Below are 13,941 nucleotides of genomic sequence, written 5' to 3'. Positions count from 1 at the left end.
TCGATGTGATTGTGAAAAAAAAAGTACTAGTTTTTTGTCTAAGTGAAAGATTATAAAAGTTGAGGGGGTCATCCACTTTATTATCATATATTATGAAGTTAATTTCAAATGACGCTCCTCCAACAATGTGACCGTTGTGTAATTTAGGAGAGAGAAAGCAGATCCTCCTCCTCTCTCCCCCTCTTTATTCAAAAAAATTCGCATTTCCTCTTCGTTTGTCTGCCTTTCTCTCTCTTTCTCTATCTATATCCAGTTTTCTCTCTCTAGAATCCGTTGCTCTCTCATGGCAATCGCAGCAGAAACGCAGATTCAACAAACGGTACATCACTAATTTTCAGAAAATCGATCAATTCCTTTTGTTTGGTTATTTGGTTTTGAATTCATAACAAATTTACTTCCCGATTTCTGGTTCTTATACGATATCTAGAGTTGTAATTTCTGTTAGGGCTTATTTTTTTATGTTAACAGCTATGTTTTCTTTTGTTATTATTACGCCTTTTCTTTCTTCATCGTAATTATTTTATAACTTTTGGAGACGAAATTGGAAATTTTTAAATTTCGAAGATGGAGATGCCATACGTGCTAAAACTGTTATGCAGCTTTATTTTATAATTTCAATTTCTGTATGTATATTCGGAAATTTTCGTTCTAATAGGCTTGAAGTCAATCTTAGAAGTAAGAATAGCTTCTAATGTATTTAGGGTTTCATGTAATGTGTGTGAACGTGATGATTTGGTTGTTGTGTGATGTTTCTTGACTTCAATTGGCTATGCCTGATTACAGGCTAATACAGAGGCAGCAGCAGAAAAAAAGAGGTGGACGCTTAATGACTTCGACATTGGGAGGCCACTGGGAAGAGGAAAGTTTGGTCATGTTTACATAGCTAAGGAAAAGAGGGTTAGTATATCAATTCTATTTCTCATGATTAAAAGTAGTTCATTTAGTTTCTTGATTGTTGGCTTAGCTGTTGATCATATCTGTGGTTTCTGAAACAGAGCAACCATATTGTTGCACTAAAGGTGCTCTTCAAAAGCCAACTCAAACAGTCCCAGGTGGAGCACCAACTTCGCCGTGAAGTAGAAATTCAAAGTCACCTTAGACACCCTAACATCCTCCGACTCTATGGTTATTTTTATGATCAGGTACACAATCTTTCTATCATACTGTTGTTCAAAAGATCTATCAAAAATTTATAGAACATACACAACATCTCCCACAGAAAAGAGTCTACCTGATTTTGGAATATGCTGCTAAAGGAGAACTCTACAAGGAGCTCCAAAGATGCAAGCACTTCAGTGAAAGACGTGCTGCTACTGTAAGTCTTTCATATTACCTTTGGGTATATTATTGGTGTTAATGGTCAACTAATTTTTAAACTTTTTATGGGATAGTATGTTGCTTCATTAGCGAGGGCTCTAATATATTGTCATGGGAAGCATGTAATTCATAGGGATATAAAACCGGAGAATCTTTTAATTGGTGCACAGGTAATAAATATATATATGGTAGTATTGCTATTGTGTGTTTGATAACTAATTTTGCAGAAACATAATATAATATAATGTGTTGTTGTTATCTTATTTTAGGGTGAGTTAAAGATTGCTGATTTTGGGTGGTCTGTGCACACATTCAATCGCAGGCAGACCATGTGTGGAACTCTAGATTATCTCCCACCTGAAATGGGTAAAAAACATAATAATATTTATTAACCTCAATCTGAAAAAACTCTTTCTTTAGTTTGTTTTTATTGTAATTAACTATTTTATAATCACAGTGGAGAGCACAGAGCATGATGCAAGTGTGGACATATGGAGTCTTGGTATTCTTTGCTATGAATTCCTTTATGGTGTCCCTCCATTTGAAGCTAAAGAACACACTGATACATATAGAAGGTAATGGCAATCTTGAAAATAAATGGATCTAAATGCCCTCTTTGTCATTGTCACTGAAAAAATTGTACAGATGCTGATGGATTGATTGTTGATGTAATTGTGCAGAATTGTGAAAGTAGATTTGAAGTTCCCTTCAAAACCGGTAGTCTCCTCAGCTGCCAAGGACCTAATTAGTCAGGTTTTTCATCTTACTTTCTTCCTAGCTTTTTATAATTTGTTGGGTGTCATTATTATTTACTAATTTTTTATATTAAAAAAAAAATACAGATGCTTGTTAAAGAAAGTTCCAAGAGAATGCCTTTACACAAGCTTCTTGAACATCCATGGGTAGTTCAGAATGCCGAACCTTCAGGAGTCTACAAAGGGTAATAATATCATGTTCATAAATGGGGTGCAAATTGTATTCATGACAAAAATTGTTTGTTGTATCTTCTTTACATAATAACATAATTGAGTTTCAAAGTATTATTTTGGGAAAAATAAATGTTCAAATTTAACAAATATAGTGATTGTTTTTAGAAAGAGTACATCTAAATATTGATTCTTTTAAATATAAATAATTATTGTGAGTAAAATAAAATAGTTTATATGAACCACGACAATTATAATTTGCTAAAAAAATACATTATAGATTTTGCACCGTTTGTTTTAGGGGATTACTTTGGTACATTTGGGTTGTGGTGGAGTGGTATCAAGATAGAGTGTTGTTTTGTGATGATACATAATGTTTTTAATTCACATCTGTTCAATAATTTGAAAAATGCAAATTGGAGAAATAACTTGCTTCCAAGTGATTTTTTGTTTGTTTGTTCGTTTTTCTGGATCACTTCATGTCTTCTCTGTCACTGTAATTATATATCTCTCCATTTCCATCTCTATGCATTGCTATAATCGGCAATTTTAGTAAAGCATATTATTGTTTTTCACATGGTAAAATAAGTACTAAGTTAGCCCAATAGATGGACTACATATATATTTCATCATCATATGTTTTCATCAGTACTTCGATCATAAAGTTCATATTAAAGCATCCAAAATAATTGATGATCTCTTATGAAATTTGTTGATGCATTCAACATAATTATTGCATCTGTTATTTCTAATTTTACTACTTATTCAAATCAAAGCTCATCGTCAATATCAGCCATTACATCGTTATGCTCACTCATCATCATACCAATTAAATAAACATTCTTGCGCTGAGGAATATAGCTGATTTTGTTAAGCTCATCGGCACTCAGTGACCAATTGAATATGTCAAGGTTTTGCTTCATCCTTTTTGTATTGAAACTCTTTACTACAAAGCTGACACCTTGCTCATATAACCATCTTAAAGAAATCTACATGTCATGATCAATATTATAACATTAATATTACTAAGCTTATAGGATATAAAAAAATGACTAGAGGACGCTTAGCGATTAATCCCTCCTTATGTGAAGCAGTAAAAAATGATAAACTTAAATTTTAACATTTTAAAAAAGTTTTATCTCAATAGAAACTATTTGATGAATGATTAGTATTGTATTAATCATATTAACCTATTTTGTTATAATATTAGTGATATTAACGAATTTTTTTTTATAATATTAGTCATATTTAATTTTTTAAAATTCAGTGAATTAACAATTTATCGTCCCCGATTAATCTCTGCCTAGACGATTAATTATATATATATATATATATATATATATATATATATATATATATATATATATATATATATATATATATATATAATTTCATATATACCTTTGTTAAATATCTAAATATCATATTTGTCCAAATCTTTATTTTAACATTTTATTATAAATCTATAATCATTTTAAATATTTATTATTATGAATGGACTATTATACCCTTTTTATAAATCTAATATAGTATAAAAATACAATGAAAAAGGCAAAAGAGTATTCAATATTCTTTTAAGAAATTATATAAATATATATTTTTTCTTATCCTTTGTTTGAATTTCGTCATGTTTTGTTACTGCTATGCTTTTGACTTTTATACATCAATTCAAACATACTCAGAAAACTCCAATTCCCGTGGAGACCTATTCTCTGATTTTCATTTACATGCGACAATTATTTCTTTCAGCTCTATTTTATGTCAACAAAAATTCAGGAATGATGTGTTTCGAAAAGCTATCATTAATTGATTAATGAGCCAAAATCTTGAATTTTGGGTCAAAGAAGTTTACTTCGTGTTTCAGAGGATAAATTATAAATTTATCGTCTTTCTGTCAAATCTTCAAAATTAATTAAACAAATGGTGGTACGTATACATCTTTAGAAGCAATTTAACAATTATTTTAGACATCGTTAATTTGAAAAACTTTCGAGATTGTTTCTTTCAATTATTCACGACTTCATTGTTTTTTGAATCTTAATAATAATCATTCAAAGAATGGAACATTGATTTAACTTGGAAATTTAAAATTAGGGGGTATAATAGTCAATTAATAAAAATAAAGATTTAAAATAATTATAAAATGTTTAAAAAATATTAAAAATAAGGATTTTGGTAAATATGATATTTAAAATTTTATAAAAGGTAAATATGATATTTAGAAATTAGGTTAGGCAGATATGATATTATCATATTTAATAAGGGCATATACGAAATTCTCCCATATATATATATATATATATATATATATATATATATATATATATATATATAAAATACTTAGAGATTACAAAACTTTTTTTTTAAAATTTTTTTATAAAAAATCACAGGTTTTTTAATAAATTTGCTGAAAAAAAATAAAAAATCAATTTAAAAAAAAATTAAAAAAAAAATAGCAAATTTATTTTAAAACATGCGATTTTTTCATAAAAAAAATTCAAAAAAAAAGTTTTGTTTTCCATAGAACCTAAACCTATATATATATATATATATATATATATATATATATATATATATATATATATATATATATATATATATATATATATATATATATAATTCTCTTAAAGTGTATATGGAAGAATCTAAATTTATATTGTACCTGAGCTGTTGTCTTTCCTTTGGACATAGCAATATCTTGGAGAACATCACACTGGATTACCCGATTATCTCCCCATGCATTGCCAATTGCTCCTAAAGGGGAGTAAGCAGTGAGAATGATGCTGTTCTCTTTGCAAAATTGATTGAGTTGTTTTTGTTGCCAAAGTGGATTCATCTCAACCTTCAGCCGAAATTTGGAAAGTCGTAGGATTAGTTGGTAGAAATATTATAAGTCCCTTAAAGAGTTGGTTTTGTATTCTGTGATTACAAGAAAAAAAAATTATAGATGGTCACCTGGTTAACCGCAGGAGGGATTTTCGAGAAGGAAAGAATTTCTTGAATCTTTCGAGAAGAAAAATTGCTAACGCCAATGGATTTGGTAAGTCCGAGATTTTGACACTCTTCCATTGCTTCCCAAACGGCCTTGATATCAATTGTGGCTATGCAATCTTTTGGAACCGGGACTTTGAAATGCTCTTGGTTGAGCTTTAATGGCCAATGTATCAAATACAGATCTACATACTCGAGCCCCAAATTCCTATATTAATGAATAAACTATCAATATCTACTCTATTTCTGGTTCTAAAGGTATCTCATCTCTGAAATTATATCAGTGCAATAAACTAATTTGTTACAGTAGTATAATACGTAGTTGAAAAATATAAGAAAAATGGAAAACGTTTCATTGATAATCTATATGATATTTTGCTCAGAGTAACTAAGAAGAATGAAACAGATACAAGAAGGTGCAAAGAACCGGCGGTAATAGTTCTTTTCAAGTTACTAAGGTGTTGTTTGTTTTTTTGAAGCAAAAATCTATGAAGTCTGCGAACCACCTCTGCAACCCTCTGCAGTAGAAGAGGTAAACCAAACGGCTGTAAACTGTAATAAAAAATGTGTTTGTTTTTTTAACATCTGCATGCTGCTGCAGATATTAAAAAATTAAAATAAACTGATATTTCAGTAAAAAATAATGATATTTTAACAAAAAAATAAAAATATTTTAGCATAAAATAATGATATTTCATCAACAAATTATTATTATTCAATATAAAAAAAGAAAAGAAATTTTTTTTTCAACAAGAATAAACAAAAAAAACGAAAAAAAAAATATGAAATAAGATTTCAGCAATATATAATCAATATTTTAGCAAGAAAAAAAAAAGTTGTAAGAGGCAAAACAAGTGCTACGCCAAGAAGAACACGCGCAAATGTTTTTTAATCCGAAAACTTCTGAAAAACAAACAGCTGCGAGATGAAAAGTGTTGCGCGTGTGCAGCGTCGCGCAGCAATAAGAGGTATGAAAATGTTTTTTTTCAAAAAACAAAAACACTTGAGAGAGATGATAAGTTGATAACCTCGAAGAGAAATGACATGAAATTAAAAGAGATGGACGTCTTACCGGAGACTCTCCTTCATTGCAGGTATGACAAGATGGCGTTCGGTGGAATTACACCACAGCTTAGTCGTAATAAAAAGCTCAGAGCGGGAGTTTATGAGACCAAGTCTGAGGGCGTCTCTGATGGCTTCTCCAACAGGGTTCTCAGTTTGGTAGAGTGCCGCTGTGTCAAAGTGGCGATAACCCATCTTGATGGCCTCAATAACCGCCACCTTAACCTCATCACTACATGCGGTCAGTGTTGCTGTGCCCATTCCGATCACTGGCATGGGCCGAGGACCATCGGAAGAGCTTATCATTATCTTCGGAATGTTTTCCATGATCTTTTCGCGGGTTATCTCTCTCTTTTTTCCACTTCTTCTTATGCATGCGAACTCTTCTCCAACCTAGGCTATAATATAGTTTGCTTTGACACCATTAATTAATTGATGGTGGTGACAAAGTTTTTGCGTCACATAACCTTTTGGTTCTGCAAATTTATTTTGCATGCATGCAGGGGTGTTGTCGCTAGTCACACCCTAGAACCAATCGAAGCTTTCAAGCCACAGTTTTGTTTATTTGATCACGGATGTGTGTAATTTATCTCCCTTTCAACTTGTCTCTTTCTGCTTTCACCGGCTGCTTTGTGTCGGTTGGCTAACAGCTCGTCCTTTAGTCTTTTAATGCCATTAACTTAAGCAGCATTTTCTTCGTGATATTCTTTTATCAACTTTAGTTGTAGTTGCTTTAAGAAACTTTACTGTTGCAATATTAAACCAGCATTGATTTAAGTGCTTATTTTATTATGAAACTAGGTGTAGGTTAGGTCTTCTATCAAAGTTACTTGCCTATTTGGTAGCAAGTAAATTAATAATTTATTATCACGATAGTAGTATAGCCGGAACCAGAACAGTTTACAAGGAAAAGGACTAAAGAAACTTAAAACAAAACCATTGACAAAGAAGTGAAGCACAGACTCCAAAGAAACTAAGAGGCGAAGTCAACCAGTGGAAAATCTTGAAACTCTATGCCTAACTTACTGGGGCAAAAACCTGAACGATGTAACTTGGAGCCGCCAGCTTAATTAATAGCACGAACATGAATAGGAATTGCACCAAAACCATCCACAAACAAAGAAACACCTCGAACTTGAAGTTATGCTTCTTTATGGGATATACTCACTTGTAATATTAAAGCTATCGAGATTGGAGTATAAACTCATGCATGAAACTTGACATGATAGTCTAAGGGACGCGTGAACACCGTTTGGAGTGGAGTATAAACTCATGCATGAAAGTTGACTTGGCGTCCAAGGGACGCGTGAACACCGTCCCCAACCTTTGGTGGTTTGACTGTTGAATCTCTATGAAAGCGGATGAAGACGACCATTAGGAAGCAAACAGCAACAACGGTCTAATATTTCATTGTTTTTTCCTTTGTATCCGTTGTAATAAAAAAATTATTTAATTATCAATTTTGAAAACACAAACTACAACTATATATAAATACCACATATTTTTTATGCATTTCACACTACAAAAACACACGACTTCTTTTTATTTTCTTACTTTTTTTCTTCAACCTATTGATCCAAATCAAACACCCTAAATGATCCATATGCAAATGTTATTTATAGTAATTGATAACTTCATCAATTCAACAATTTTTTTTATTCATCAATCTTTCATACTACTCAAACTACTACCAACAACAACAACGATCACAACAATTCAATTAACTTTAATTTCAAGCCTTTTAACAACAACTTTCTCAACAATTTCAAACCAAATTAATCTTCTCAACCACAACAATGTCACACAATACCTTCACAACCATCTCAGGTCTCATTATCTCAATCTCAAACTATAAACCTCTACAATGACGACAAACGGGTCCAAGAAACATAACAACCAACTCGAAGAAGGCAAAAAAAAAAAGGAAAAGAACCAAAAAAAATTACGCAATGGAGCGAAGATGAGGAGGAAGCTTTAGCGAAAACTTGGATTTTCATATCACAAGACGGTAACACCGAGAACACGCAATCGGGTAAAAGTTTTTGGAATCGTGTTTAGACAACTTTCATGCACTATTAGGAAGGGAAACAGAGCAAACGTACGACGTGGTCAATGCAAAATGGCGTGACCTATGAGCGGTGTCCACGAAATTTAATGACATATTTGACAATCTCAAAAATATGCAAAAAAGTGGTAGCAACAATTTCAATATTTTATCAACCGTATGCTACCAATACAAAATTACCAATAATGGTAAACCATTCGGCAACCCAAAAACGTGGGAAGTTTTTTGTAAGGGTAAAAAATCGGTCCTTTATCTGGGTGGGGTGTATTCAGGATCTACCACTGAATCCAACAAAATGCTAAGAACTTCCGAGTCCGACGTGAGTTTTAGCCTCGACCTCAATAATGACTTCGATGGCACCGAGGGGGAGGGTCCACCGAAAGTCCAATTTCATCGACCACCGGGAAGGGATAAATTGAGAAAGGCGGGGTCTTCAAGTGGAAAAGCGAGTAGCGAAGACGTACTTGCAGAAAAAAATAGACAAAAATCTAACTTTTATAGAAAAAAATGAATCAACGAAGCAAGTTCGTCGTCGAAAAATAGCACTTACCAATTTTCAAATCATGTTCAAAGAGAAATATTCTTGATTCCTTAGCAACTTTGTGGCTTTTTTTTATTAATGTATGGATCATGTGCTTCCGGTAGTACGGGATCGTACTACCTTCCACACCTATCCATACCAGATTCAATAATTTCTCTAAGGTTTCCAAGTCACTACACTCTGCTATTGATACGTCTTTTCACACATACAGAGTTTAATGACCTGATTATTTCTTTCCTAGACTTCACTCGGACCTTGCGTCTCTACCGACACCATATCTTACGAATATATACCTTATCAAACACATAATAAACTTTCTAGGCTTTCCTTCTAGGATTCCTTCCACCCATCCTTACCATTGGCTAAGTACTTTAAGTAATATTAACTAATTATCGGACAAATACGATTACATGCCTCTAAAATCAAACAGTCGGTCGACTGAGAAATTCGACACTATGGCAGTTAGACTCAGATGAGAGCTGTGCAATATCGCAAATCAAACAATCTAAAACTATTTAATTCTGGGAGCATGCAACCTAACACATTTATCAAATAACTAATCCATATTAATATAGATTCTAAGCAACAATTAACAAGAAAATTCCTAGACTATAAAGCATCTTAAGTATCGGGCAATTCTAACTGGTAATTTCCAAAAAAGATCCCTAGCCTACATACTAGCATGCATTTCTAACATTTCATATATCAGCAAGCATAACAATTATGGATATTTTGGGGATCACCTTCCTTTCTGAGCTTTGGATGACTGCATACATTGCATTCTTTCCTTTTTGTATTTTTGTTTTTATGAAAAGATATATTTGTTAATTACTCAGATCCTTAGTTTGAGTCTGGAATCAAACGAGTGTTTATCCGGTTCACTCAAACCAGGCCGGGCTCTGATACTAACTTGTTACGTCCTGATTTCAACCAAAAGTTTTCATTTTTAAATTATTAAAATATATCAAGGTTATAATTACATTATGCAGAAACATGTTGCAAATACGCATGTGTACAGTCGAACCTTGCCCTTCTCATAATGTACCTGAAAAAATTTAGAAGAACTAGGTAAGCGCTAGGCTTAGTGAGTTCCCCAAAATACCATATACCATAATATGTATATATGCATACAAACAATAACTCACGATCTACAAATAAGATGTGTATCTTGGAATACGCGGGCATGTAGGCTCCTAGACTCTTTAACTGTTCCGACATCATTCCTTAACTAAATCTATGCGGGTCTATACGTTCCTGACCTCTTTATCTGTTCCACCATCAACCCCTACCTAAGTCTAATATCACAATAATTACACATATAGACACCGCACTTTTAGATTCTACTAATACAGACAAATTTATACTTTCCACTCTTCCAATTCACACTTAAGCACATAAAAATTATGCTAATAGCTCTACTCTATTCGTTCCATGTCCTAACAATCATGGATATATATTGTAGTACATGGCATAGTGAGATAACTCACCTGAACAATTTCTCCGACGATTGACAGATATCTCTCTGGCATAACTGGTAACATGTCTAACATATATTAACCTAGAATATTATAGCTTATTGTTGGATTAGTGTCTAAGTCCATAACTATTTTGGTATGTACTTGACCCGATTATGAGCATGGTCCTTTTGGGTTGCCTTCACCATAGCAATATGTAGGATGAATTAAGGAGAGAGAGGTTTAAATATGATTTATTAATATATTATGAGAATACTATATTAAAGGGGAAATCATATTGTTTAATTAATATTAGTCAAGAATTAATTAAGAATTAATTTTGTGGCTAAAAGAGATTAATTAAATTTAGGGGACTGGACTGCAATTATTGGATAATTGAGTTATTGGGCTAAGGAATGCTAAAGGAACAAGGGGTGAACGAAATTATGATGGGAGCCCATCATATTTTCGTCCATGGCCTTATCCAGAAGGTTCCATGGGCTGCTTAGAGTTTAAGCTGTCCATTAGGGTTTTGACTGAAACCCTAACAACCCACACAAGTATATAAAGGACCCCTTATGCCCCAAAAACGTGGACAACTGATTCTCTAGGGTTTCTAGTCGTTTTTGGCAGCCTCCTTTCTTCTCCTCTTCATCCAAGTTGCATAAGGTGTTTGTGACTCCATTAGAGGTGCAGCACTTGAGGCACTAAGCTTTTGAAGCCAATCCAAGCAAGGAATTGATTGTTATTGTTATATAACAATCAAAGGTAATTCTATATACCCTAATTAACTTTATAATATGTTAGATCTAAGTTTATTAGTCTTGGATTCAAAGCATGTACAATAGAGAAACCTAGATCCAAGCATTCGGGTTTGTATGAGCACATAGGATTGTTTCTTATGAATAAAACCCATCAGTGGTATCAGAGCCTTGATTGGTTTCAGTTGTATGTGATGCTTAACTACTTTGTTTGCTAAAAATCGAGTTTTTTGCCTCTGCCCGACTCAACTCGGCGAGTCAGTATCTGGACTCGGCGAGTTGGCCCTACTCGGCGAGTTCAGGTCTGACTCGGCGAGTCAGTGCGTCAGGCAGAGGGTATTTCGGGATTTAGCTGTTGTTTTGACTTGGACTTGATGCTTAAATTTTTTTATGAAGTTAAAATACGAATTTTATCTTAATTATATGTTTATCCTTGCCAAAACAATAGATAATTTCAAATCTTTTAAATATTGGTTGTTTATTTGATAAATATGGATTATTTAAAGTTATTTGGTAATTATCTAATGACTAAAATAAGATTAGGTCAAATATAGATAATTATGAAATTAATTGTTTAATTTGAATTATTTGTTATTTGATCCCTAATGTTTTGAAATGTTTCAAAACTTGCCCTCAAGTTTTGGAATTTAAAAGTTGATTAAAATTTTAATTTTGAAATGTTAACTTCTAAAACCCTAGTAATTTGAAAATGTTCAAATCACACCCTTATGGTTTTGTTAATTAATTAAAGTGTATAATTAAAAGTGATTTAATAAACCCATAAAGTTTTGGTTTACATTTAATTAAATTAAAAGTATAATTTACTAAATTAAACCACCTAGTATTTTAAAAATGTAAAATACACCCTATACTACATGTAACATTAAAAGTCTAATATTATATATATGTATGAGTAAACAGTCAGTCTTACCGTTAGTAGGCCTCATTCATGAAGCTGGTCTATAAGGGGTGTTTAAGGAAATTGCCTATAAAATGGCGATTGAATGGGTATCCACTCTTACCCACCGCACTCTTGACTAGTAGAGGGTCGTTAGCCGAACGGGTAGGATAGGACAGAAACCTTACATTATAAGTATAATGAAGTACAAAGTAACTAAACGCTTATACAAATTCCCAAATCATAGTTACTTTAGGAAAAATGTGAAATTGTATGCTAATCCATAGAATTACACTTCGTACCCCTGTCAAACGTTAGTGGAGCGTGTGTGGTTAACCGGCACACTAATTTGGGGATGACATTGGTAGCGAAGGGTGACTCGATTTTTGTCATAGATCAATGGAGCGTGTGTGGCTAACAGGCACATTGATTAGGTGATAGTAGCATTGGGTGCACCACGTGATTCGTATGGTTAATCATACCTTGTTTGTGATCCTCGGCATCCCAGTCACAAATAGTAGGGCATAATCGAGATTAAACATGCCATTGAAAAGTTCAATGAATCTCAAAAGATCTAGGAGTTTCAATTCATTTAAAACTTAATCTTCCTTTTCGTTTTTCATAGTGGAAATTGGTAAATCGCCATTTACCTACCTTCAAATATTTTGCAACTAGATTACGGCATCCCTTTTCTAGGTTGTAGAATATTGTGTTGGATCCTAGCTTGATGTTTCATTTGGGTGTTACATCAAGAATTCTAATCAACATAACTTGAATTTTCTCCCGTTTTTTAGATGTCTGAATCTTACAATGGTCTTCCCAAATCCTTTGGAACAAGCTTTCCAAATGAAGATGACGTTCCGAGATACGATCAAGGAAATGAGAGTCATGCTTCACTTCCTCCACCTCCTCCAATCTTTCTCCCTGAACCACAAGTTCAAAGGCTTGAAAAGTTCAAGCTCACTCAAGCCCTTTTGGCAAGTAAACACGAAGATGGGAAACCTGTGTGTGCACACGTCTTAGAGATGAAGTCACACATTGATAGGTTAAGCATGTTGGGTGTCGAGATTTCAAGCGAGTTGGCTGCTGACTGGGTTCTTCAGTCACTTCCTGAATCATATAGTGAGTTCGTTAGAGAGTACTATATGATGGATCACGACGTGACCCTCATTAATCTCACCTATTTGCTTATAGCTGCTGAATCAGCAATGATTTGGCGTGTTGGTCAAGCAAACTTGTCCGGTGAATCAAACTCCCAAACTTCAATAGACACTGGCAACATTGGAAGTGCAGAAAGAACTAAGTTTGTGATTGTCCGATGTGTTGTGCCAAAGGAGTCCATTTGCTTTTATTGCCAAGAGAAGGGGCATTGGAGACGAAGCTGCCCTAACTACCTGAGAGATCTAAGAGATGGGAGAGTCAAGACATATGGCTCTGCTTCAGGTAAAATCCATTATCTAACTCTTTTGAGTTCCTATTCTAGATTCTTAATACATGATGTGATAAGATTACATTTTGATGTTTTGTAGGATCGAAGAAAAGAGAGGAAGCTTGAGGGAAGAAATGAGCTGAATCTAATCATGAAGAAATGGATTTCGATCGCATTACTTGAAGAATGGATTCTTGAGCTACTACTTGGAGTTAGAATAGATTGTTAAGAAATATGTAATAACATAGTTTTTCAATTGAATTTCATTGTAAGGACAAATTTTTTCCGCAATAAAATGAATTTTGATTGTATCTTATTTATTTATCCTTGCGATGGCATGTATGAAAAAATTGATGTTTGAATGTTTCTATTATTAGCAACAATGGATTTGATTCTTAATTATGTTATTTGTGGACATATCAAAAGTTTACCAAATAGGGAGAGTTTCTCATCACCCAAGTTTCAATTGGACAGAAACTTGGAATCGTGCAACGTGT

At 33.2% G+C, this 13,941-nt stretch overlaps 2 protein-coding genes across 2 annotated transcripts; one reads left to right on the top strand and one right to left on the bottom strand.

Moving 5' to 3' along the window:
* Positions 1-119: 119 nt before the first annotated feature.
* Positions 120-2,393, top strand: LOC145091941 (serine/threonine-protein kinase Aurora-1). Its single transcript, XM_079029780.1, has 9 exons — positions 120-319; positions 784-897; positions 996-1,142; positions 1,220-1,315; positions 1,392-1,487; positions 1,587-1,683; positions 1,775-1,892; positions 1,998-2,070; positions 2,160-2,393. The coding sequence occupies exons 1-9, from the start codon at positions 284-286 to the stop codon at positions 2,259-2,261; spliced, it is 879 nt and encodes a 292-aa protein (XP_078885906.1). The 5' UTR covers positions 120-283; the 3' UTR covers positions 2,262-2,393.
* Positions 2,394-2,828: 435 nt separating this feature from the next.
* On the bottom strand, positions 2,829-6,808 carry LOC145091940 (D-galacturonate reductase-like). The gene is made up of 4 exons (XM_079029779.1): positions 6,307-6,808; positions 5,199-5,442; positions 4,906-5,085; positions 2,829-3,232 (listed from the first exon to the last, which is right to left on the bottom strand). The coding sequence occupies exons 1-4, from the start codon at positions 6,621-6,623 to the stop codon at positions 3,014-3,016; spliced, it is 960 nt and encodes a 319-aa protein (XP_078885905.1). The 5' UTR covers positions 6,624-6,808; the 3' UTR covers positions 2,829-3,013.
* Between the last annotated feature and the right edge of the window lie 7,133 nt (positions 6,809-13,941).

Source organism: Lactuca serriola, chromosome 3 (assembly GCF_051521515.1).
Source record: "Lactuca serriola cultivar US96UC23 chromosome 3, Lser_US96UC23_V15, whole genome shotgun sequence".
Lineage (NCBI taxonomy): Eukaryota > Viridiplantae > Streptophyta > Magnoliopsida > Asterales > Asteraceae > Lactuca > Lactuca serriola.
The sequence above is the reverse complement of the archived record's forward strand: the minus strand, read 5'-3'. Positions and strand labels throughout refer to the sequence as shown.